The sequence below is a fragment of the Heterodontus francisci genome, chromosome 8 (assembly GCF_036365525.1).
Source record: "Heterodontus francisci isolate sHetFra1 chromosome 8, sHetFra1.hap1, whole genome shotgun sequence".
NCBI lineage: Eukaryota > Metazoa > Chordata > Chondrichthyes > Heterodontiformes > Heterodontidae > Heterodontus > Heterodontus francisci.
The window spans coordinates 49,836,583-49,861,466 of record NC_090378.1 but is presented as its reverse complement, the minus strand read 5'-3'; the positions used below and the strand labels follow the sequence as shown (position 1 = coordinate 49,861,466).

Genomic DNA, 24,884 nt, shown 5'->3' with positions numbered 1-24,884 from the left:
CCCAAAACAAGCTTTCTACTCTGAGCTCCGTCACAGCAAGAGGCTACCAGGAGGGCAGAAGAAACGCTACAAGGATGTCCTTAAAGCCTCCCTGAAAAAATGTGACTTCTCTACTGATGCGTGGGAATCTCTTGCCTGAGACCGCCCCAAAATGGAGAAGAAGCATTGGTGATAGTGCCAGCCAGTTCGAACAATGTCAACATGCCCAGGCAGCGACCAAGTGCAAACAGCGGAAGGAGCGTTTGGAATTTCAAGCATCCCATTCATTCGCCTCACCAAACACCACCTGCCTTACCTGTGGCAGAGTGTGTGGATCCAGAATTGGACTATTCAATCACCGAAGGACCCACAACCCTGGAGTGGAAGAAAGTCATCCTCCTTCCCGAGGGACTGCCTAAGAAGAAGGTTATGCTGTCATGGTCAAGTGAGGAGTTACTGCATTATTTCAGAGTGAAAAAAATGCAGGCTTCGTAATCCATTACAACCAAGAGAAGTACAGGGACAGAGAAAGAGAAAAACGAACAAGGGGTCAGAGTGAAAGTGATTTTACTCATTTACCGTCCATAATGGACTTGTTCGAAGGATGAGCTGAAAACGCAGTACAGTAGGCAAACATTTTGCTTCTGACCTTCAGACAGTTCACTCCAATAAGGCAATTTCTTCATTGGCTCTAACTGTGCAAGAACTATTTGCGGCAATTAAAATACTCTCTGCTAAAACAAAGTTCGTCGTTTCAGACAAATAGCACAATCTCCTGTTAAACCCTGAGGTGGGGAATCCCTGCTGAAGCTCTCCCTCCAGGTGCTTGGATTTAGAAGCCTGCAGGTTGCATTATCAAATGCACATTGTGAACCACAGCCCCGCCAGCGGTTTCCCGGAGCAAAGAAATCAGACAGGTTTGCTCCCCAGCGCTAGATTTTTAGCCGGTTCTTGAGCAATTTCTTATTTAGCGGATCATTTGGGAATCGCACGGTCAGGTCGCGGCGATCAGCAGGACCAGTTTCTCTGACTTTGTATGGAATTAATCGCCGGCTCTCCTGAAGGTTTCTAACTTCCCTCACATCTCGGATCGGTGCGGACGGTCTCCGGGTGTTCGCCCAGTTTACACTCCGAGGTCACCATGAGCGCGGATTGCAGCGGGTATTATAACGCCGAAAACTCCTTCATTTCCAACTTCACGTGTCCCAATTCGGACAGCGGCTTGGGCGCCAATTACTGCTGTGGCTTTAATGATATCAAATACTGCTGCGATGACCCCAACAGCTTCTTCCCTTATGAATACAGCTACATGTGGTGGTTGAGGTAAGAACAGTCATTCCGTGTGCTTCAAAATATCACCTGCAAAGTAACATTTACTTTTTAAAAATATTCTTTAATTATTTTGAGCAGCAATACCAAATAAAAACGCATCCTCTAGGAAACCCTGGCAAGTGAAGACGACCTCGGTTTTGCCGCTACTGATACTCCCTCTTTAAATAGGCTGTGAAGAAAAAGTAAGAGTAACTATGCCGCTTTGAGCGTTATAGTAGATTCACAACGACACTTGTGATTTCATTCAAACAACACCCAGTGAGAGTAACAGCCCATACAGAGACATAATTGTAGCACAGTACTGACTCCATTCCATTACACTGAATGGCACTATTGGTAAGCCTAAGATTATTTTACAGAGGTTAAAAATTAAGTGTAAACCCTACAGAAAAATGGAGCATATCCTGTAAGTAGCATGTAAACTCTTGCAAACTATCCGTTAGGAATAATGTGGAAATGCAGCTTTTGTCGTTGTCATTGCCACTGATGGTGGGAAGCTATGGTTGCCGCTGGCACTCCTTCGAGCTACAAGTGACTAGAGCTTTTTTACATAATGGTAAAAGCAAAATACTGCGGATGCTGGAAATCTGAAATAAAAACAGAGTGCTGGAAATACTCAGCAGGTCTGGCAGCATCTGTGGAGAGAGAAGCTGAGTTAATGTTTCAGGTCTGTTACCTTTCATCAGAACTGGCAAAGGTGAGAAATGCTTTGACTAAGTGAAAGGGGGGAGGGGGAAGTAGAACAAAAGGGAAGGTGTGTGTTAGGGGGGAGACCAGGAGAGATTAAATGACAGAGATGTCATGGAATAGTTGTAGTAAAAGACAATGCATTTGTCCAGAGAGAGTGTTAATGGCAGAATAATGAACAGCTCTGTCCGAAAGCAAAAACATGAAAAACAAGGTTAAGACAAGTACATAGTTAAAACATAAAATAAAAATAAAAAAGGCAGACATGCTCTGATTAGTTGAAATTGCCATGAACACGTGCTATGCTGAATATTTTTTTAATCCATCAGTTGGAAACATAAATTAAACTTTAAAAAGAAAGCAGGGGACAAAGAAATTGAATTACACGTTTGAAAAGGAAGCAACTAAAATGGCCACCACAATTTGCATGAACTACCTCACTACGGCACAGTGGTGCAGTGGTTAGCACTGCAGCCTCACAGCTCCAGCGACCCGGGTTCAATTCTGGGTACTGCCTGTGTGGAGTTTGCAAGTTCTCCCTGTGTCTGCGTGGATTTCCTCCGGGTGCTCCGGTTTCCTCCCACATGCCAAAGACTTGCAGGTTGATAGGTAAATTGGCCATTATAAATTGTCCCTAGTATAGGTAGGTGGTAGGGAAATATAGGGACAGGTGGGGATGTGGTAGGAATATGGAATTAGTGTAGGATTAGTATAAATGGGTGGTTGATGGTCGGCACAGACTGGGTGGGCCGAAGGGTCTGTTTCAGTGCTGTATCTCTAAACTAAACTAAACTAAACATAACAAGGTATCGAGGTGGAGATGAATGTCTGGTTAATCTCCCACCAGAACAATGACTTACGAATGGAACACTGCAGCAGGCCAAGGACAGAAATGTGGGCTTGAGAGTAGGGTGGTGAATTAAAATGGCAAGCAACTGGAAGCGCAGGGTCATGCTTGCGGACTGAGCAGAGGTGTTCCACAAAGCGGTCACCCAATCTGCATTTGGTTTCCCCAATGTAGAAGCGACCGCATGAACAGCGAATGTAGTATTCTAAATTGAAAGATGTACAAGTAAATCACTGCTTCACCTGGGAGGAGTGTTTGGGGCTTTGGATAGTGAGGAGAGAGGAGGTATTATGCCTCCTGCGATTGCATGGGAAGGTACTGTGGGAACAGGCGAGGTGTCGGGGTGATGGAAGAGTGAACCAGGGTGTCGTGGAGGGAACGGTCCCTTTGGAATGCTGACAGGGCTATTACATTTCTAACTTTTGCCAGTTCTGATGAAAAGTCACAGACCTGAAATGTTAAGTCTGTTTCTCTCTCCACAGATGCTGTCAGACCTGCTAAGTATTTCCAGCACTCTCTGTATTTATTATAGCTCTTTTACACCATGCAAGACTCACTTTATTACTGAGAATTCCTAGAAGTGTGACTTTGGGCAATTGGCTGCAAGTTGAACGTAAACTTACCCGAATCATACAACTGACAACCAGATAAAAACGGGTTTTCGTGGGGGTTTTATGGCTGTCAGCCAATCTTACTGAGTCCTGGCAATTTTACAACTGGTTTGCAACCAATTGCCGCAAACCCATACTTCAGGAAACACGAGTCTTGTAAAAGTGCTTTATAAGTGCATACTCTTGTATTTCTGCCCAGACACAAATAAATCTACTTCGGCTCATGCAAATACACATATGCAATGCAGGCATTTAAACACATTCACCTACACTGAAAAACTAAAGAAATGCACACAATTTTATATTATGCTGGTAATAATTATAGGTTCTTTTTTACAGAAACTTCACTCTTATTCCAGGGAGCAATAACTAATGTTACAATGCTGAACTACTTTAAAGAAGTGGTTCTGCAGTACTGTATGAGTGCCATGGTAATGTGGATCTGCACCCAGTATTATGGCATGGATTCCACAGCAGCCAGGATTATGGCATGGATTCCACAGCAGCCAGGACAGCAGGAAAACAACAACACAGTTCCCAACTCAATTTCTGGCCTTCAGCTGTGTGCGGAATGTAGGGGGTATATTATCTCAGTATAACAGGTCAACAAGAGAACAAAATGCTTTGCAGGCTTGAAGGGGCAGCCAGAAAAGATAGATACCCGCATGTTTGCTGTCAATGTTAATATTTGCTGACAGGGCACATCAAGAGGCACTGACAAAATAACACCTTTTTCGGTTGGGCTTGGATCTTCTAAAGGCAGCAGCACCCGCACCAAGACAGGTTATTTACCACACAACAGTGCTGTTAAACTGAGACTGATATTGACAGAGGGGCCACAAGGCTATTGCAGCACAAGACTGAGCACAGTTGAGATATGATAAAAGCTGCAATGTTGTGGAGGAGTCATGGGAAGCAGGTGTTTCATCACCCATGTTGTAATATAGAGATGGTAGTGAATTGTTCTTCAAATTCTAATATATAGTTGGCAATGAATTTTTTTGCCATGTTGCCACTTTTTCTCCATTTAATACATAGATGTAAGTGAATTTCCTCCATAGATAGATGGTTATCAATTTTTCCACATGTTTTTGTATATAAATAGTAGTGAATTTTTTCTGTGTTGTGATATTCAGATATTAGTGAATAACCCCCATGTTGTAACATAGAGGTGGTAATGATTTTTTTCCATGTGATCCACCGTCAAAAGTAGCCCATTAAATTTGCAGCATAGAATTAATATTCCTTGAAGTCCCCATGAAACAGGAAAAAATACGAATCAATGCTTAAAGTCTATCAGACTTCAGTTACACAAACAGAAAAATGCATCTGACAAGAATAAAGCTACAGTCACAGACATATTATAAATAACGTCTCACTGAATTGAAAGCATTTTTATTGTTCCGGGCACTGTATATTTTACCATGCAGGGAGCATACCTGATTACATTGGATCAAAATTCTGAAGCTGTTGAGCAAAATTGCTTCACTTTTATATTTTCCAAATCCACTCTCACATGGCTTACTCAAATTACGTGTTCATGCTTGATAGCAAATGACCAGAAACATTTTCTGTCTCTGCTTGCCTCTTTCTTTTTGTCTGTTGTTTTCTGTGTACCTTTGGTTCTATCTTTTTCTCTCTTTTTCTGTCCTGTGCACAGCCATATTTTTCCATGTCCCTGTCTGTGACTATAGTTTTCCTCGCTCTGTGGTTCTCATTGTATGTATATCCGATGTTCCTTTGTTCTTTCTCTTTGGCCCTCTCTTTCTCAGTACATCTACATGTCACCGTGTTTATCTGTGGTTTTCTGCCTCTGTCCATGTTCCTGTATGTATTTGCATCTCTCTGTCCCAGCTGGGAAGCTGCTGACTGTGATGGCATAATGCTGGTAGGGTAGGGTGTGGGTGAATTTGCTGATGTTGAAGGAGTTGTATGCCAACGACTTCTGCATTCTTCCTTAACTTGGTCTATGATTAAGAACATAAGAACTAGGAGCAGGAGTAGGCAATTCAGCCCCTCGAGCCTGCTCTGCCATTCAATACGATCATGGCTCATCTCATCTCGGCCTCAACTCCACTTTCCTGCCCATTCTCCATAACCCTTCAACCCATTACTAATTAAAATTCTGTCTATCTCCTCCTTAAATTTACTCAATGTCCCGGTATCCACTACGCTCTGGGGTAGTGAATTCCACAGACTCACGACCCTTTGAGAGAAGTAATTTCTCCTCATCTCTGTTTTAAATCTGCTACCCCTTATCCTAAAACTATGACCTCTCAGTCTAGATTGCCTCACAAGAGGAAACATCCTCTCTACATCTACTTTGTCAATTCCCTTAATCATCTTATATACCTCAATTAGATCCCCTCTCATTCTTCTAAATTCTATAGAGTAAAGGCCTAAACTGCTCAATCTCTCTTCATAAGACAAACTCCTCATCTCTGGAATCAATCTAGTGAACCTTCTCTGAATTGCCTCCAGTGCAACTATATCCCTCCTCAAATAAGGGGACCAAAACTGTACACAATACTCCAGTTGCGGTCTCACTAATACCTTGTACAGTTGCAGCAACACTTGCCTACTTTTATACTCTATTCCTTTAGCAATAAATGCCAAAATTCCATTTGCCTTCCTTATTACCTGCTATACCTGCATACTAGTTTTCAGCAAATCATACAAGAGGACACCCAGATCCCTCTGCACCGAAGCACTCTGAAGTTTCTCTCCATTTAGATAATAATTTGTCTTTCTATTCTTCCGACCAAAATGGATAACCTCACACTTATCCACGTTAAACTCTGTCTGCCAAATTTTGGCCCATTCACCCAAACTATCCATATTCATTTGTAAATTTCTTATTTCTTTATTGCAACTTACTTTCCCACTTATTTTAGTGTCATCTGAAAATTTGGCAAGAGTACCTTCTATCCCTGCATCTAAGTCATTAATATAGATTGTAAATAGTTGGGATCTGAGAACCAAACCCTGTGGCACCCCACTAGTTACATCTTGCCAGTCAGAAAAAGACCCATTTATCCCAACTCTCTGTTTTCTGTTGGTTAGCCAATCCTCTATCCAAGCTAATAAATTGCCTCTAACCCCATGTGATCTTACCTTGTGTATTAACCTTTTGTGCGGCACCTTATCAAATGCCTTCCGGAAGTCCAGTTATACTACATCTACAGGATCCCCATTATCCACTTTGCTTGTTACAGCTTTGAAGAACTCTAGCAAATTAGTCAAACATGATTTACCCTTCATTAATCCATGCTGACTCTGATGGATTGTGTTTTGACTTTCTAAATGTCCTCTTATTACTTCCTTAATAATGGATTCTAACAATTTCCCAAAGACAGATTTTAAACTAACTGGTCTATTGTTTCCTACTTTCTGCCTCCCTCCTTTTTTGAATAAGGGCGTTATATTAACTTTTTTCCAATCCACTGGAACCTTTCCCACATCCAGGGAATTTTGGAATATTATAACCAATGGATCCATTATCTCCGCTGCCACTTCCTTTAAGAATGTAGGCCATCAGGCCCTGGGGACTTGTCTGCCTTCAATCCCAATAGTTTTCTCAGTATTTTTTCCCTAGTGATGAAGATTGTTCTAAGTTCCTCCCTTTCTGTAACCTCTGCATTACCTGTTACTATTGGGATAGTACTAGTGTCTTCCACCGTGAAAACTGAGGCAAAATACTGATTTAATGTCTCTGCCATTTCTGTGTTCCCCTCTATTAACTCCCCTGTCTCATCCTCCAAGGGACCAGCATTCACTTTAGCTACTCTCTTCCCTTTTATATACTTATAGAAGCTTTTGCTATCTGTTTTTATATTTTGCACTAGTTTTCTTTCATAATTTACCTTTGCCCTTTTTATTACTTTTTAAGGAACCCTTTGTTGATCTTTAAAAGTTTCCCAATCTTCCAGTCTGCCACTGGCCTTTGCAATATGGTATGCCGTAGTTTTTGTCTTTATGTTATCCTTAACTTCCTTGCTTTGCCATGGATGTTTTTTCCCTCTTTTAGAATCTTTCTTCCTCGCTGGAATATATTTTAGTTGGGAGGAATTGAATATCTCCTTAAACATCTGCCACTGCTCATCAACTGTCCTACCTTTTAGTCTTCCTGCCCAGTCCTTTAGGGCCAAATCTGTCCTCATGCCTATGTAATTACCTTTAACTCCAGAACGTTAGTGTGGGACTCCAGTTTCTCGCCCTCAAACTGAATTTGAAATTCTCGCATGCTATGATCACTCTTCCCTAGAGGATCCTTAACTATGAGATCATTAATCAATCCCACTTCATTACACAATACCAAATCTAGAATAGCCTGCTTGCTCCCTGGTCGGTTCTGCAACATATTGCTCCAAAAAACAATCTCTAATACATTCAATGAATTCTCCCTCTAGGCTACCCTTGCCAATTTGATTAATCCAGTCTATATGCTTATTAAAATCACCCATAATTATTGCCGTACCTTTCTTACAAGCCCTCAGTATTTCCTGGTTCATACTGTGCCCCACTGCGTAACTACTGTTTGGGGACCTATAGATTACTCCCACCAGGGACTTCTTTCCCTTGCTATTTCTTATTTCTACCCAGACTGATTCTATGTCATGATCTCCAGTGCCTATATCATTTCTCACTATAGCACTGATCTCTTCCTTTACTAATAAAGCTACACCACCTCCTTTTCCTTCCTGCCTATCCTTCCGAAATACTGAGTACCCTTGGATATTCAATTCCCAAATCTGGTTTCCCTGCAACCATGAATCAGTAATCGGCACTAAATCATATCCATTCATCTCAATTTGTGCCGTTAACTCATTTATTTTATTCCGAATGCTTTGTGCATTCAGATACAAAGCCTTTAAGTTTGTTCTATTGTCAAATTTCCGCACTCTTGTATGATTTCTTGGTGCAATATGACGTTCATACATTCTGTCCCTTCCTTTTATTTTCTGGTAACAATCAGCCTCATCACTAACCTGCACTCCTACCTTCTCCTTTAACTTTGACTTCCTAATTTTCCATGCAGCTGAACCCTGCCCCCAACTATTTAGCTTAAAGCCCTATCTACAGCCCTAGTTATGCAATTTGCCAGGACTCCGGTCCCAGTATGATTCAGGTGGAGCCCATCCCATCGGAACAGCTCCCTCCTTTCCCAGTACTGGTGCCAATGTCCCACGAATTCCCATTTCTCTCACATCAATCTTTGAGCCACGCATTTACCTCTTTAATCTTATTGACCCTTTGCCAATTTGCTCGTGGCTCAGGTAGTAATCCAGAAATTATTACCTTTTTGGTTCTGCTTTTTAATTTCGCCCCTAGCTGCTCATATTCCCTCAGCAGAATCTCTATCCTCGTTCTACCTATATCGTTGGTACCTACATGGACCACGACAACTGGATCTTTCCCCTCCCACTCCGAGTTTCTCTGCAGCCCGGATGAGATATCCTGAACCCTGGCACCAGGTAGGCAATACAACCTTCGGGACTCTCGATCCTGGCCACAGAGAAGTGTCCATGCCCCTAACTATACTATCCCCGATTGCGACTACATTTCTCTTTTCTCCCCCCACTTGAATGGCTCCCTGTACCACGGTGCTATGGTCAGTTTGCTCATCCTCCCTACAGTCCCTGCTCTCGTCCACACAGGGAGCAAGTATCTCGAACCTGTTGGACAAGGACAAAGGTTGAAGCTCCTGCAACACTACCTCCTGGATCCCTCTACCTGCCTCACTCATAGTCACACCCTTCTGTCCCTGACCACTGGCTGAATTCAAGGTCATTAATCTAAGGGGTGTGACTGTCTCCTGAAACACAGTGTCCAGGTAACTCTCCCCCACCCTGATGTACCGCAGTGTCCGAAGCTCAGACTCTAGCTCATCAACTCTGAGCCGGAGTTCCTCGAACAACCAACACTTGCTACAGATGTGGTCACTAGGAACCACAATGGAGTCCACCAGCTCCCACATCATGCTTTAATTTCAGTGAAAATTATTGTTTGTTTCACATTTCTCCAGCACCTTCATACTTACCTGGATTTTCCTCATTGTTCTTTCATAATTTTGGGCAGCACTGGGGCAAGGCGGGGCTGGAAATTTATTGTGGAGCACTTCTGCTAGCGTCCTGCCAATTGCTGTAGCTCCCAGGGTTTTCTGATGGAAATGTCAGTGGATATTGTACATGCCTGTCCAAATATGAGTGAGTATATTCAAAATAGATGGTAACAACAGAGTGATAATATTGCTCTAGCCATAGTTCCAGAGGACCATAGGCATCTCTCCCCATTAGAGAGAGACAGTTGGTGATGTATAGCTTGAGGGTCACCACTCCTCAAGCGTGGGACAAGGTGAGGAGGCAGGTTTCCATGTACTACCACAGCCCGTACTGGGATTGAACCCGCGCTGTTGGCATCTTTCTGCATTTCACGCTAGCCGCCTAGCCAACTGTCTCCTGGTACTGCTTCACAGATAGCCTGCCCTGCTGCACTACTGCCTCTCTGGCCCATGAAGCCAATCCTGGGAAGTTCACCAGGGTCAATGTTAAGTCAGTGAGTTCAGATGGAAAGCCAGCCCACCTAAGTGCTGGTGGAAAAGTTGTTGCTGAGGAAAATCTGTTCCTTTGCCATGTGCCTCGGGATATGTACAGATTCCATCTTCTGTCACAATCTCAGTAGGTTCACACATAGGGATGGAGTCTGCGAGGAGCAGAACTGGCAGCTGTGCAGGAGAGGAAAATTTATGAGAGGAAGGACCAGGAGAAAAAAACAATGGTAAAAGAATGGAGGAGTAGGCAAAGTGAGAGCTCTCAAGAAAGGGGCAAGCCTATGGAAAGGGGATAATGGGAATAATTTTTAAGGCAAATTGGTTACATTTATGAGTAGTTTATTGCTTTGCAATTCATTTAATTTTTGAGATATTTTTGTTATAAATTCTATTCATAGTGACATATATTGGGGTTAGTGATGATGCAAAATTCTGGAAAGAAGTTTGCACAGAATAGACGCAGACAGTGAAGCAGGTGTTTGTGTTGAATGATGCTTTCTGGGGTTTCTGATCCAATTGGCATTTATGTGTGATAGAAATCAGTATGTGCAACACACACGTGCTAAACACAGGACTTTTATACTTAATTCCATAGATAGTTGGATGAGATTGATAGCGTTGTTTTAATTTTGATTATTGTTCATACATTATATCACTAATATTAGCTGTTGTGACATTGTACTTGACATCCATGCAGAAGGTTTAATGATTGCAACATAATCACTAAAAGGTTACTGAATGACAATCAACAATTACTTTATTGTAATAAAATCAAAGTATATCATACAGAGAAAAATGAATACCTGGTTACTAGGCGACAATTTGTTTCAATTATGCGATAAATCACTAGAGAGGAACCTGACCTGTATATCTTCAGAACTCTGAGTTTTGTTTATTGTCTTAAGATTAATCCTGTATATTTCTATGTTTTTCTAATAACATATAAACTATACAGTTTCCAGCAGAGGCGATGTCCTTTTGAGGCATTTTGTTGTTGGATCCCTTGTGGTAGAGGTCAGTCATCAATGGTCAATGGTTGTTGATTGTGCAACTGTGAGCATTAGTCTTCTTCTTTCTTCTTTGGCCTCCTTGTCTCGAGTGACAATGGGTAAGCACCTGGAGGTGGTCAGTGGTTTGTGAAGCAGTGCCTGGAGTGGCTATAAAGGCCAATTCTCGAGTGACAGGCTCTTCCACAGGTGCTACAGATAAAATTGGTTGTCGGGGCTGTTACACAGTTGGCTCTCCCCTTGCGTTTTTTGTCGTGCTGTTTGGTGCGGTGTTGCAGTCCACTTTTTGGGCAATGACCCTGAGCTCCAAGCACCCATTCAAGCAGGTGGACTGTGGCGGGACAGAACCTTACTGACCGGGGGCTGCCCGGTTTGAGGTGGGCAGTAGCTGTCCAGTGAGAAGTGATGACCTCTCCCACCGACAAAGGCAACCTGTGGCGCCCAATCTCTATGCCAATTGAGCTGGACTTATAACCCGTAACTGCTGCTTTCTGTGTTGTTTTGGTCGCTGTGAGGCGACTATGGCGTGTCCTCTCCATGGCGCATGCCTGGGCGGATGTATGGAGGTTGTGAGTTGCCGAAGCGTCAAAACCCCCCTCTCGGCCTTCCTGGTGGGGTCCAAAGGAGTGCAGAGCATGACATTTGGCATCGGTATGGCTGCAGGAACTGCCGGAAACATGCCAAAGGTGACACATGATGGCCTTCGGGGTTCCGCTCCGGATTTTCTGTTAGGGTTTACTCCCTTAGCCTTGGTCTCTCCCGAGACGCCCACAAGGAAGTGGGGTAATCATTAGTGATTGTTATGTTATTGTTGCTTGTTTATTGAATCATAGGCTCTTATTGATCACTAGAAAATAATACAGGCAATAAAGTATAAATTATTTTAAACATGTAAATTTATTAGGTATGATTGGAAAACTCAGTGTTGTTTATGCTAGTGACATATCATGAATGGTGGTGGTCAGTTAAACAACTAATGGGAGGAGGAGGCTCCACAAACATCCTCAATGATAGGGGAGCCCAGAACATCAGTGCAAAAGACAAGGCTGAAGCATTTGCAACCATCTTCAGCCAGAAGTGCTGAGTGGATGATTCATCTTGGCCTTCTCCTGAGGTCCTGAGCATCGCAGATGCCAGTCTTCAGCTAATTCAGTTCATTCCACATGATATCAAGAAATAGCTGAAGGCTCTGGATACAGCAAAGGCTATGGGCCCTGAAAACATCCAAGCTGTAGTACTGAAGACTTGTGCTTAGAACTAGCTGCGCCCCTAACCAGGCCGTTCCAGTACAGCTACAATGCTGGCATCTACCCGACAATGTGGAAAATTGCCTAGGTATGTCCTGATCACAAAAAGTAAGCTCCAATCCAGTCAATTACTGTTCCATCAATCTACTGTCAATCATTAGCAAAGTGATGGAAGGTTTCATTGACAGTACTATCAAGTGGCACCTGCTCTGCAATAACCTGCTCACTGACGCTCAGTTTGGGTTCCGCTGGGGGCACTCAGCTCCAGACCTCATTACAACCTTGGTCCAAACCTGGACAAAAGAGCTGAATTCCAGAGGTGAGGTGAAAGTGGCATCAAGGCAGCATTTGACCAAGTGTGGCATCAAGGAGCCCTAGAAAAATTGAAGTTAATGGCAATCGGGGGAAAACTCTCCACTGTTTGGAGACATATCTAGCACATAGGAAGATGATTATGGTTGTTGGAGGCCAATCATCTCAGCCCCAGGACATTGCTGCAGGAGTTCCTCAGGGTAGTGTCCTTGGCCCAACCATCTTCAGCTGCTCCATCAATGATTTTCCCTCCACCATAAAGTCAGAAGTAGGGATGTTTGCTGATGATTGCACAATGTCCAGCACCATTTGCGACTCCTCAGATATTGAAGCAGCCCTTGCCTGCATGCGGCAAAACCTGGACAACATTTAGGCTTAAAAACAGAAAATGCTGGAAATACTCAGCAGGTCTGGCAGCATCTGGGGAGAAAGAAACAGAGTTAACGTTTCAGGTCTGTGACCTTTCATCAGAACTGACAAAGGTTAGAAATGTGATAGGTTTTGAGCAAATGAAAGGGAGGAGGTGAAAAAGAACGAAAGGGAAGATGTGTGATAGGGCAGAGGGCAGGAGAAATTAAATGACAGATATCACGGAACATAATGCAAAGGGAGTGCTAAAAGTTATAGTAAAAGACAAAGCATTAGTTCAGTTCAGTATTCAATTGTGACTTTCAAAAGGATATTGGATAGTTATCTGAAGAGAAAAAATTTGCAGGGCTACAAGGAAAAGGTGGGGGAGTGGGACTAGCTGAGTTACTGTTGCAGAGAGCCAGCACAGATATGACAGGCTGAATGGCCTCTGTCCGTACTACAACTGTTCTTTTATTCTATGATAAACCCATTCCCTCAGAGCATGAGTGAAGGTTTTGGTATGGAAATCTGCAGCTACTGTTGCTTATTAAGCCAAGGCTCACAGGGTAGCACTTTCACCTCTAAATCAGAAGGTTGTGGATTCAAGTCCCACTCCAGAGACTTAAAAACAAAACTTTAAGCTGATAGTCTAGTACTTGCCTGTGGTGGCAGTCAGGGGAGGGGTGGTGATGATGATGTTTTTCAGATGAAATGATAAACCGATGCCCTGTCTACTCACTCAGGTGGATATAAAAGATCCTGGGCTGGATTTTGTGTTGGAGGCTGGGCCCGCCTCTGGCTTTTCGTGCCACCCCCCCCACCCCCCTCCCCCCCACCGGAGCGATCCTCCGGTCTTTTTAAATCTAAGCTGCAGCAGCCAGGACCCCTGTCCCTTTAAAGACAGGGATCCTACTCCCAAGAGCTGCCAGCCAATCAGAGGATCAGCAGCTCAGCAGTATGGGCAGCGCCACCGGGACTGATGGCCACTGCAGAGGCTTTGGACCCAGGCTCAGCGCTGGAGCTCTGGACTTCAGATAAGTGAGGCAGTGTTGCTGGGGCCAGTCCTGAAGGTCCCAGCGAGGGGGGTTGGGGGGTGGTTGTGCAGTCTATGGGGAGGGTGTCCCGGGGGGTAATGTGGTTCCTGGTGGGATTCCTCTGTGGGCCACAGATTGCCCATGGAGGAGGGACCCTCCCCCACCCAACAAGCCCACAGGGAATGTGCTTCGTGTTACAAGATACCCTCCATGCATGGCAGAGGCAACCTCCACTGCTGATAAGGTCCCAGCAGTGGCAGGAAGAGGCCCTTAATTGGCCGTTAATAGGCCACTTAAGGGCCTCAATTGGCCTCTGGGCAGAAAGACCGGTCGACCTAGCCCGCCCCCCGGAAGATTGCTTGGTGACAGGGCCTGCGCCTCCTGCCGCCCGTTGCAATACTTCGTGCCCTCCCACCTCCGACCCTGCCTCAGGGAGCCAAATAAAATCCTGGCTCCCATTGCACAACTTCAAAGAAGAGCAAGAGTGTTATCCATAGTGTCCTGGCCAATATTTATCCCTCAATCATCATCACAAAAACAGATTTGGCTGAATTTTACTGGCCCCTCGATGCCGCAGGTCGTGGCACAGGAGCCAGTAAAGTGCTGCAGGGAGAGACCCACCTCGACCCATGATATCGAGAAGGGCCCGCTGCATATCACCGGCGGTGGCGGGACCTCAGTGTGGCTCCCCCCCCCACCCCCGCTGCCTGGCGGCAGGCCCTTCATTGGCATATTTAAATTAACATTTAAAATATGTCAATAAATGTACTTGCAGGCGGCAGCCGTCCCACGCCGATTTTCCAGCCTCCGTTCGGCCTTTGCGTGGCTTCGGAACTCCATACGGAGTTCCAGGCAAGAACCTGGTGGGGAGGGGAGAGGAATAAAATTTTCAGGGTGGGAGGGGTGGAGGACCGGGGAAATCAATTTTTATTGGATGTGGGGATGGTGGGAAGGGGTTGGAGCGCAAAAGATTGAAGGCTGGGGGGAGGTTCAGGTATTTGAACAATCAATTGATGGTCATTTAATTGCCTGAAATGACCATTTGGGGGGTTGGGGAAGGGCCTCCATCATTTATTTTTATATGCAATAAAAATCATTTCTATTTTCCCTTTAAAAATTATACTTATTTGTAAGGGCTTGAAACCCTTTAAAAATGGCGCCGGCGCCTGCACATTGGCACCGGATGCTGTTGCCGGGGACGCGGAGGCCGCCTCCGCTACGTCATCGGGCGTGACTGCTCCGCCCCCTCTATTAAATGAGCCCCCGCACGTAATATCGTGGGGGCTCAGGGCGGCGCATCCGCGCGGGATGCAAACTGCGGTGCACTCATAAAATTCAGCCCATTATCTGATCATTATCACATTGCTGTTTGTGTGTGCTTGCTGCGTGCAAAATTGCCTGCTGCTTTACTTACATTACAACAGTGACTACACTCCAAAAGTACTTTATTGGCTGTTATATGCTTTGGGATATTCTGTGGTTGTGAAAGGCACTATATAAATGCACGTCTTTTTCAATCCTATGAAGTGTGTAACTGAAGGTATGAGGGGAAGCATTGGGAATAGTCTACAGAATCAGTGTCTAAAGAGAGAAAAGCTAACAAGGTTGCCAAAACAATCAAAACATCTTCAAATGGCTAATTGTGGTAGGAAAGCATTTTAAAAGTCATTCAGGAGCAGCAGAAATCCCTGAAGGGAGAGAAATGGGCCCCATAATGTATGAGGAGTCTGCAGAATCAATCTTTCAGCAAGAAAAGCACTCAGCAAAGTTTCAAAAATCACTTAAACATAGAAAAGTGCGAAGGGAAAAAGAAAATGGCAAGATGAGACAGTTACCAGGAGGAAGGTTGGGAGTGTTGGTAATATCCTGCAGCTGTGAAGCTATGGCTTGGATTTTGCAATCAGCAGTGAAGCAACGACACTCGCTACTGACCTCGAAGAAAGCTATCAACAAAGATCCAGCAATTTCTTTGGCATGGACCCTCTTTCCCGATGTTGGGTTTGAATCTGGCACCAAGTCAAGGCAATCTCCAGGTGTTCAGCAGCCGTGATATCATGAAGAAGGGTAAGCAGCCAGCTACAGTGAAGTATTCTCACAGACAGCAAACCTAGAAGTAAAATGCACTGATATCCTTCACTTTTAATTATATTTTACAGTGACCAAAATAAATGAATGGGGTATACTTATCGAATTAAGGTAGAAGCTGAAATATCATAAATGAACATTTAAATTTTTTTTTTTAAATGTGGAATTAGTTTTTCAGTGCCGGTGAGGTACTGTAATTATGTAGTTAATACACCATTAAAATCCAAGTTTTGCCTCATTCAACAAGGTATAACGTTTTCAAGGGTTTTACAGTGAGACTAATGGTGTAAAAAGGACAGTTCTCATCAGTTCAGTGATTTCTAATTGATAGCAGAATTGTGGGGAGGGGGCTTTTAACAGCGCATCCTCTGGAGAAGCATAGAATCACTAGCAGCAACTTCTAGATTCCAGAAGCTGGCAGTTGCTGTCAGTTTCAGAGGAGCAATGATGGTGAACACTGACAGTTTGGCCATCATTGATACTGCAAAATCAGGACCTATCTGCACAGTGTTATTCTAGGTATAGGAAAGGGGATCTGCAGTTTCTGGAGCTTACAAGCCTCATGTGGTGATATAGAGATACATTTGGTGGTGTATATAAATACAAGTAGTGGTATATAGCTTCATGTAGTGGTATATAGATACATGTAGTGGCATATATAAATACATTTAGTGTTGCATATAGATACATGTAGCTGTAGGAGTGAGTATCTATCTGGGAATAACGATACCCAAATAAGGAGTACGCAGCACATGTATCAATTTTAATATGTTATTGTCATTCTCCTGTGGAGTTGCAGATGGGATTAAAGAACAAGATATAAATAATTTGTGTTCTAGTGTAGAATTAGCAAAATATTAAATTGCAGAATATGTAATTCAAAATATTCTTTAAATATACTGGTATATTGGCTCTTTACATTAAGTCTGTTGTGCTTGTAAAACAAGTTACATTCTGAAATTTACAGTTGGCCAGAAATCCCATGTTACTTAACTGATGTGATCAGAGTTTCTCTTAGAATTCAATCATAACACTGGTTACATCATCATTACAGAATAAGAAAACAATCTTTTTCTGTTTTTACATCAGAATGAAAAATAATCTCTGTATCTCAAAAGTTAAAAAAGATTAAGGCTCTCCTGAACTGATTTGAATATCCAATTCCTTTGACGTATATTGTACACTAAGTGCACTTTGACCTCTGGTGTCACTGGAAGAAACTGTGCAGATGCGTGGCTGTAGATTGGGGGGTGGGGGGTTGCGGGAGTGTTGAGGCAAATGGCTAAAGCACGGGCAGCCAAGGCTATGGTGGTGCTGGGAGAAACCAGTGAGGTCAGGTGGCTGCCGGGTGGAGAGCCGAGGCATGAATTAAGGAGGAGAAAATCAGCAAGATTTTCTATCTTTGTGCAGGGAACTAGGCTGGAAGTGTTCTACTTGAAGTTAGGATTACTCCATCTATAATGCTCTGTGTCGTGTAATAGCCTGAGAATACTGTGAAGGCTCAGGCATGAATAATGGCCACCTTCCTCAACTTCGCTGTTTCTATTTCTGGGGATAGGCTATCAACCAATATCTACAATAAGTCCAGTGACTCACACAGCTACCTGACTACACTTCCTCACACTCCATTTCCAGTATGAACTCTATTCTATTCTTCCAGTTTCTCCATCTTTGTTGCATCTGTTCTGGCAATGCAACCTTCCATACCAGTGCTTCCGATATGTCTGCCTTTTTCCTCAAAAAAGAATTCCCCCCCCCCCCAACTGTGGTTGACAGGGCCCTCAACCATGTCCATTCCATTTCCCGCACTTCTGCTCTCACCCAGTCTATCCCCCTGCTCCCTGTCCCAGAGCCACCATAATTTTTCCTTGTTCTCAACTTACACCCCAGCAGCCTCTACAGTGAATTATCCTTTGCCATTTCTGCTACCTCCAGCATGATGTTATGGACAAACACATCTTCACCTCTTCTTTCAGAATTCTGAAGGGACCGTTCCCTCCCTGACACCCTAGTCCACTCCTCAATCACCCCCAACACTCCTTCCCTTCCCACAGCACCCATGCTTGCAAGCGCAGGAGATGCAACACCTGCCCTTTTGCCTCCCCACTTCTCAATGTCCAAAGCCACAAACACTCTTTTCAGGTGAAACATCAATTTACTGGTCCACTCCTCCATTACCCCCACCACCTCGTCCCCATCCCAGGGCACCTTCCCTTGCAATCGCAGGAGGTGTAATACCTGCCCATTTACCTCCTCTCTCCTCAGTATCCCAGGCCCCAAACACTCCTTTCAGGTGAAGCAGCGATTTACTTGTACTTCTTTCAATGTAGTATACTGTATTCGCTGCTCACAGTGTGGTCTCCTCTACATTGGGGAGACCAAGCGCAGACTGGGTGACCGCTTTGCGGAACATCTCCGCTCAGTCCGCAAGCAGGACCCTGAGCTTCCGGTTGCTTGCCATTTCAACACTCCCCCCTGCTCTCATGCTCACATCTCTGTCCTGGGATTGCTGCAGTGTTCCAGTGAACATCAACGCAAGCTCGAGGAACAGCATCTCATCTACCGATTAGGCACACTACAGCCTGCCGGACTGAACATTGAGTTCAATAATTTCAGAGCATGACAGCCCCCCACTTTACTTTCATTTTTAGTCATCTTTAGTTATTTTTTCTTCCTTTTTTTTTGCATTCCTTTTTACATTTTTTGCATTTATTTCATTTCATCTTAGTTTGTTCAGTTTGCTTACCCACTGTTTTTTTCAGGTTGTTTTTCTTCAGGTTTGCACTTGCTGATGTTCTATATTCAGTATATTCACACCTAATCTGTACTAATGCTTTGTCTTTCAAAACACCATTAACATATTGTTTGCCTTTGCTCCGTGACCTTTTGGTCAGCTATGTGGCCTGGTCCAATCTGCACCTTCTCCTTTGTTATCTCTTGCCCAACCCCCACCTCACTTGTTTATAATCTGTGACTTTTCTAATATTTGTCAGTTCCGAAGAAGGGTCACTGACCCGAAACGTTAACTCTGCTTCTCTTTCCACAGATGCTGCCAGACCTGCTGAGTGAATCCAGCATTTCTTGTTTTTGTTTCAGATTTCCAGCATCCGCAGTATTTTGCTTTTATTTTAGTGTTTAATTCACTGCCACTTCTCTTCCAGGAATGCCTACCTTGAAGAAGTTCTGCTCTTCTCTCCGACGGGATTTTCGTTTGTCTCTTTTACCTTGTTCACCTTCATTGCTTTCTATTTCCCTCCTGGTGTTTGATAAGGTATCTACCAAAACTCGTTTTCACAGCCACATCTCCTTCCTCAGTGACTGTCTCCGGCTCCAACTGATTCCACGTGGATTCCAACTGCAGTTTCACCCATCATGCTTTGAAACCACCCAGGATCACAGGTATCTCCGAGAAATACAACGTTCCTCGGACTGCTACTCTCGCCGCATCCTGAGATCTACACTCTGTGCTATGCGCTGCCATATGCACACACTGGACCTCTCTCTCCAGCAGCACCGTCTCACCTTATCTCAAATCTGTTCTACTCCGCAGTTTCATCTCATCTTACGTCTCATCCGACGCATTAACAAAAAACCTTTTTTCTTCCTTTCAGGTGTTAAGGAACGCAAGCTCCAGCAGCTGATGGGGACTAATGCCCCACCAGATCCTCCTTCCGCTTCACTTCCCTCTGACCCCACCCCTTCTGATCTGACCCCTTGCCGTGTATTCACTATACCCTCTGACCTCCCCCTCTCTGATGCTGAGCGTTCTGTACTCAGCAAAGGACTCAGTTTTATCCCCTTACGCCCCCACCTCAATGAATTTCGCGCTCGGCATGACGTTGAGCTCTTCTTCCGTCGCCTCCGCCTCCGGGCTCACTTCTTTGACCAGGAGTCCTCCCCCCGACCAGCAGACCCATTCACCCGCCTCCAGCATTCTCCCTCTACCTGGACCCCTCACCCTGGCCTCTTACCCGCTCTTGATCTCTTCATTGAAAACTGTCGGCGAGACATTGGTCGTCTCAATTTCTCTGCCCCCCTCACTCACTCTAACCTGTCCCCCTCTGAACTTGAGGCACTCCGTTCTCTCAGGTCTAACCCCGACATGGTCATCAAACCTGCAGACAAGGGTGGTGCTGTTGTTGTATGGCGTACCGACCTCTACCTTGCAGAAGCTCAACGCCAACTCACAGACACCTCTTCCTACCTCCCTCTGGACCATGACCCCACCACCGAACATCTAGCCACCGTCCAAAGGACTGTCACTGACCTCATCTCCTCTGGAGATCTTCCCTCTACAGCTTCCAACCTCATAGTCCCGCAACCCCGGACAGCCCGCTTCTACCTCCTTCCCAAAATCCACAAACGGGACTGTCCCGGCAGACCCATTGTGTCAGCCTGCTCCTGCCCAACTGAACTTATTTCTTCCTATCTAGACTCTATCTTTTCTCCGCTGGTCCAGTCTCTTCCCACCTACATCCGTGACTCTTCTGACGCCCTACGTCATTTTGACAATTTCCAGTTTCCTGGTCCCAGCCGCCTCCTCTTCACTATGGACGTCCAATCGCTCTACACCTCCATCCCCCACCAGGATGGTTTGAGGGCTCTCCGCTTCTTCCTGGAACAGAGGCCCAACCAGTCCCCATCCACCACCACCCTCCTCCGCCTGGCTGAACTTGTTCTCACATTGAACAACTTCTCCTTCAACTCCACGCACTTCCTTCAAGTAAAAGGTGTCGCTATGGGTACCCGCATGGGTCCTAGTTATGCCTGTCTTTTTGTGGGATATGTCGAGCATTCTTTGTTCCAGTCCTACTCAGGCCCCCTCCCCCAACTCTTTTTCCGGTACATTGATGACTGTATCGGTGCCGTTTCCTGCTCCCGCCCCGAACTAGAAAACTTTATCAACTTTGCTTCCAATTTCCACCCTTCTCTCACCTTTACATGGTCCATCTCTGACACTTCCCTTCCCTTCCTCGACTTCTCTGTCTCCATCTCTGGGGATAGGTTGTCTACCAATATCCATTATAAGCCCACTGACTCCCACAGCTACCTCGACTACACTTCTTCACACCCTACCTCCTGTAAGGACTCCATTCCATTCTCCCAGTTTCTCCGTCTCCGACGCATCTGCTCTGATGATGCTACCTTCCATGACGGTGCTTCTGATATGACCTCCTTTTTCCTCAACCGAGGATTTCCCCCCACTGTGGTTGACAGGGCCCTCAACCGTGTCCGACCCATTCCCCGCACCTCTACCCTCACCCCTTCCCCTCCCTCCCAGAACCGTGACAGGGTTCCCCTTGTCCTCACTTTTCATCCCACCAGCCTCCATATCCAAAGGATCATCCTCCGCCATTTTCGCCACCTCCAGCGTGATGCCACTACCAGTCGCATCTTCCCCTCCCTTCCCCTGTCAGCGTTCCGAAGGGATCGTTCCCTCCGCGACACCCTGGTCCACTCCTCCATTACCCCCACCACCTCGTCCCCGTCCCAGGGCACCTTCCCTTGCAATCGCAGGAGGTGTAATACCTGCCCATTTACCTCCTCTCTCCTCAGTATCCCAGGCCCCAAACACTCCTTTCAGGTGAAGCAGCGATTTACTTGTACTTCTTTCAATGTAGTATACTGTATTCGCTGCTCACAGTGTGGTCTCCTCTACATTGGGGAGACCAAGCGCAGACTGGGTGACCGCTTTGCGGAACATCTCCGCTCAGTCCGCCAGCGGGACCCTGAGCTTCCGGTTGCTTGCCATTTCAACACTCCCCCCTGCTCTCATGCTCACATCTCTGTCCTGGGATTGCTGCAGTGTTCCAGTGAACATCAACGCAAGCTCGAGGAACAGCATCTCATCTACCGATTAGGCACACTACAGCCTGCCGGACTGAACATTGAGTTCAATAATTTCAGAGCATGACAGCCCCCCACTTTACTTTCATTTTTAGTCATCTTTAGTTATTTTTTCTTCCTTTTTTTTTGCATTCCTTTTTACATTTTTTGCATTTATTTCATTTCATCTTAGTTTGTTCAGTTTGCTTACCCACTGTTTTTTTCAGGTTGTTTTTCTTCAGGTTTGCACTTGCTGATGTTCTATATTCAGTATATTCACACCTAATCTGTACTAATGCTTTGTCTTTCAAAACACCATTAACATATTGTTTGCCTCTGCTCCGTGACCTTTTGGTCAGCTATGTGGCCTGGTCCAATCTGCACCTTCTCCTTTGTTATCTCTTGCCCAACCCCCACCTCACTTGTTTATAATCTGTGACTTTTCTAATATTTGTCAGTTCCGAAGAAGGGTCACTGACCCGAAACGTTAACTCTGCTTCTCTTTCCACAGATGCTGCCAGACCTGCTGAGTGAATCCAGCATTTCTTGTTTTTGTATCAATTTACTTATACTTCTTTCAATTTAGTATACTTCATTTGCTGCTCACGATGCAGTCTCCTCTACACTGGGCAGGCCAAACACAGATTGTATGACCACTTTGTAGAACACCTTTGTTCAGCCCGCAAGTGTGATCCTGAGATTCTGGTTGCTTGTCATTTTAGTTCTCTGTCCCACTCCCACTCTGACTTCTCTATCCCCAGCGTCCGACAATGTTCCAATAGGAACATAGGAACAGGAGTACACCATTTAGTCCTTTGAGCCTGTTCTGCCCTTCAGTATGATCATGGCTGATCTGCTGCCTAACCCCATATACCCACCATCCCTTAATACCTTGGGTTAACAAAGATCTATCTATCTCAATTTTAAAATTGGCAATTGCTCTAGCGTAGCTGATGGCCTCTCCGACATTTCATTTCTTATCTGTAGTCCTTGCCTTCTTTTGAAGGCTGCTTTTTTATTTAATGAGAAGATTAATATGCAGTGAATGTGAAAGTATTTTGTATTGTCTGTTTTAGCCAACAGCACATTTTATAGCTTACCTGAATGTAACATACCTGACCAACAGAAAGTTTGTGAGAAATGAGTATATTGCAATTGAGAGCTCTATGTGTGAATAATTATAATCACTCTTATTGTTCTCAGCTGTGCCATTGGTGCTTTTGCTGTGCTGATTCTTAACAATGTTCATGAACACCCTTTGTGCTGCATTTGCAGCAGATTACTGCATTCATTCAGAGTAACTGTACTAAGAAACCCAAGCAAATTTATCTTAAAACCTGTAATTCAGTTTATTTTTCATCAGTGGGAACCAACATATCGTGCAAGGTAGATTTATTCAAGCTCATTCTCATTTCTCACCTTGCACTTTTCTTCAGTTCTGACACTTTTTTCCAGGTACAGTTCAGGCTTTTTAAAATTCATAACCCACATTGACTTGTGTAATAGCCTCAAACGCCCGCTTCACCTTGGCGGCTTTCTTCTTGGCTTGGTAGGAAACATTGTTTTGGAGATCTTCATCTGAAAGCCTCTCTTTACACGCACTGCACTCTTCCTCCATTTATAGTGTCAGCTGTGGCTAGCACAAGGTTCCCTTTTCAAATCCTGCTCCAGGGGTTGAGCACCAAGATCTAGGTTGACACTCTGGTACCATACTGAGGGAGCACACTGCAATGTTGGAGGTGCTGTCTTTCAGATGAGATGTTAAACCGAGGCCCCATCTGCCTGCTCGGGTGGATGTAAAAGATCCCATGGCACTGTTTCAAAGAAGCACAGGGGAGTTATCCCCAGTGTCCTGGCCAATATTTAACCCTCCATCAGCATCATAAAAAAAAATTATCTGGTCATTATCACAGTGCTGTTTTTGGGAGTTTGCTGTATGCAAATTGGCTGTCGCATTTCCTACATTACAACAATGAATACACCTCAAAAAAGTACTTCCTTGGCTGTAAAGCACTTTGAGATGTCCAATGGTCATGAAAAGTCCTATATAAATGCAAGTGTTTTTTTCCTTTCCCACAGGAATGACCAAGTGCTTTGTGATTGGGAGCTGTATAGTATTACCCAACATTCAGTCTTCCCAGCTAAGTTTCCCTTATTGATCCTGCTGTGCTAATTTTCATTTATTGTTTTTTACAGTAATTTTACACTGATAGCTGCATAATTTCACTCGTGTTGAAATTATTGTTGTAAGGAAGATAATTTCCTAAACTCAAAGATAATGAGGCTCATTTTCCTGTGCTTTGTGCTTATTCCTTAAGCGCAAAGTGCTGGAAAAACAGGCAGAAATCCATAACTGTATGTCTGTCCCTTTATATTGCCCCAGGATAGCCAAAGGTTAAAGGTTGCCATTGTACTGGGGAGGGAGAGAGTATTCCTGGCCTTTCTAACTATGTCCCCAGTGCCAGAAGGGGACCCATTTTGAGGGACAGCCAGGAGAAATGAGCTTTAAATCCTTTTCCCAGTCTCTCTACAATCAAATTCAAAGACAATGTAAGTCTGTTTTTTTTTGTTGAGAGACAGGGATCACCACAGGTGGCTTTCTGGATACAGTTTTTGGTTAGCAACCAGATGGTCCTGATGCCAGCAGATGATTTTACCACTTCCAGATGCCAGGCCCTGCCAGGGGAATGTCAGGCCTATGTGAGTGGCTTGAATTGGGAAATACAAGTTGCTTCAGGTAATTTCGAGTGTACTCCACCTGCCTGACAGCCAAGTGCAGGGAGGTGATAACAAGAAAATTGGTCCCTGTGTTGCAAGTATACTTCAAAGAAAATCAGTACCACGATGATTGGAATTGACCTGATGAGTCTGGATACCTGTAGGAATGACTCAGGTAGAAATAAGTTCTCATAACAGTAATTACAATATCTTTTTGGTAGTAGCCCATCATTGCTGCTGCTCCATCTTAATGACTTGAGTGTCATCCTTGCTTGGCGTATTCTATGGATCCATTATT

At 44.6% G+C, this 24,884-nt stretch overlaps 1 protein-coding gene across 1 annotated transcript in view; it reads left to right on the top strand.

Annotated features, from left to right (window-relative positions):
• Positions 1-1,120: 1,120 nt before the first annotated feature.
• The window catches only part of LOC137372519 (protein shisa-like-2A), a 36,622-nt gene continuing 12,858 nt past the window's right edge, over positions 1,121-24,884 (top strand). The window contains exon 1 of the mRNA XM_068036401.1: positions 1,121-1,302. Within this exon, the coding sequence (XP_067892502.1) occupies positions 1,121-1,302 (182 nt within the window). The remainder of the gene's footprint in view (positions 1,303-24,884) is intronic.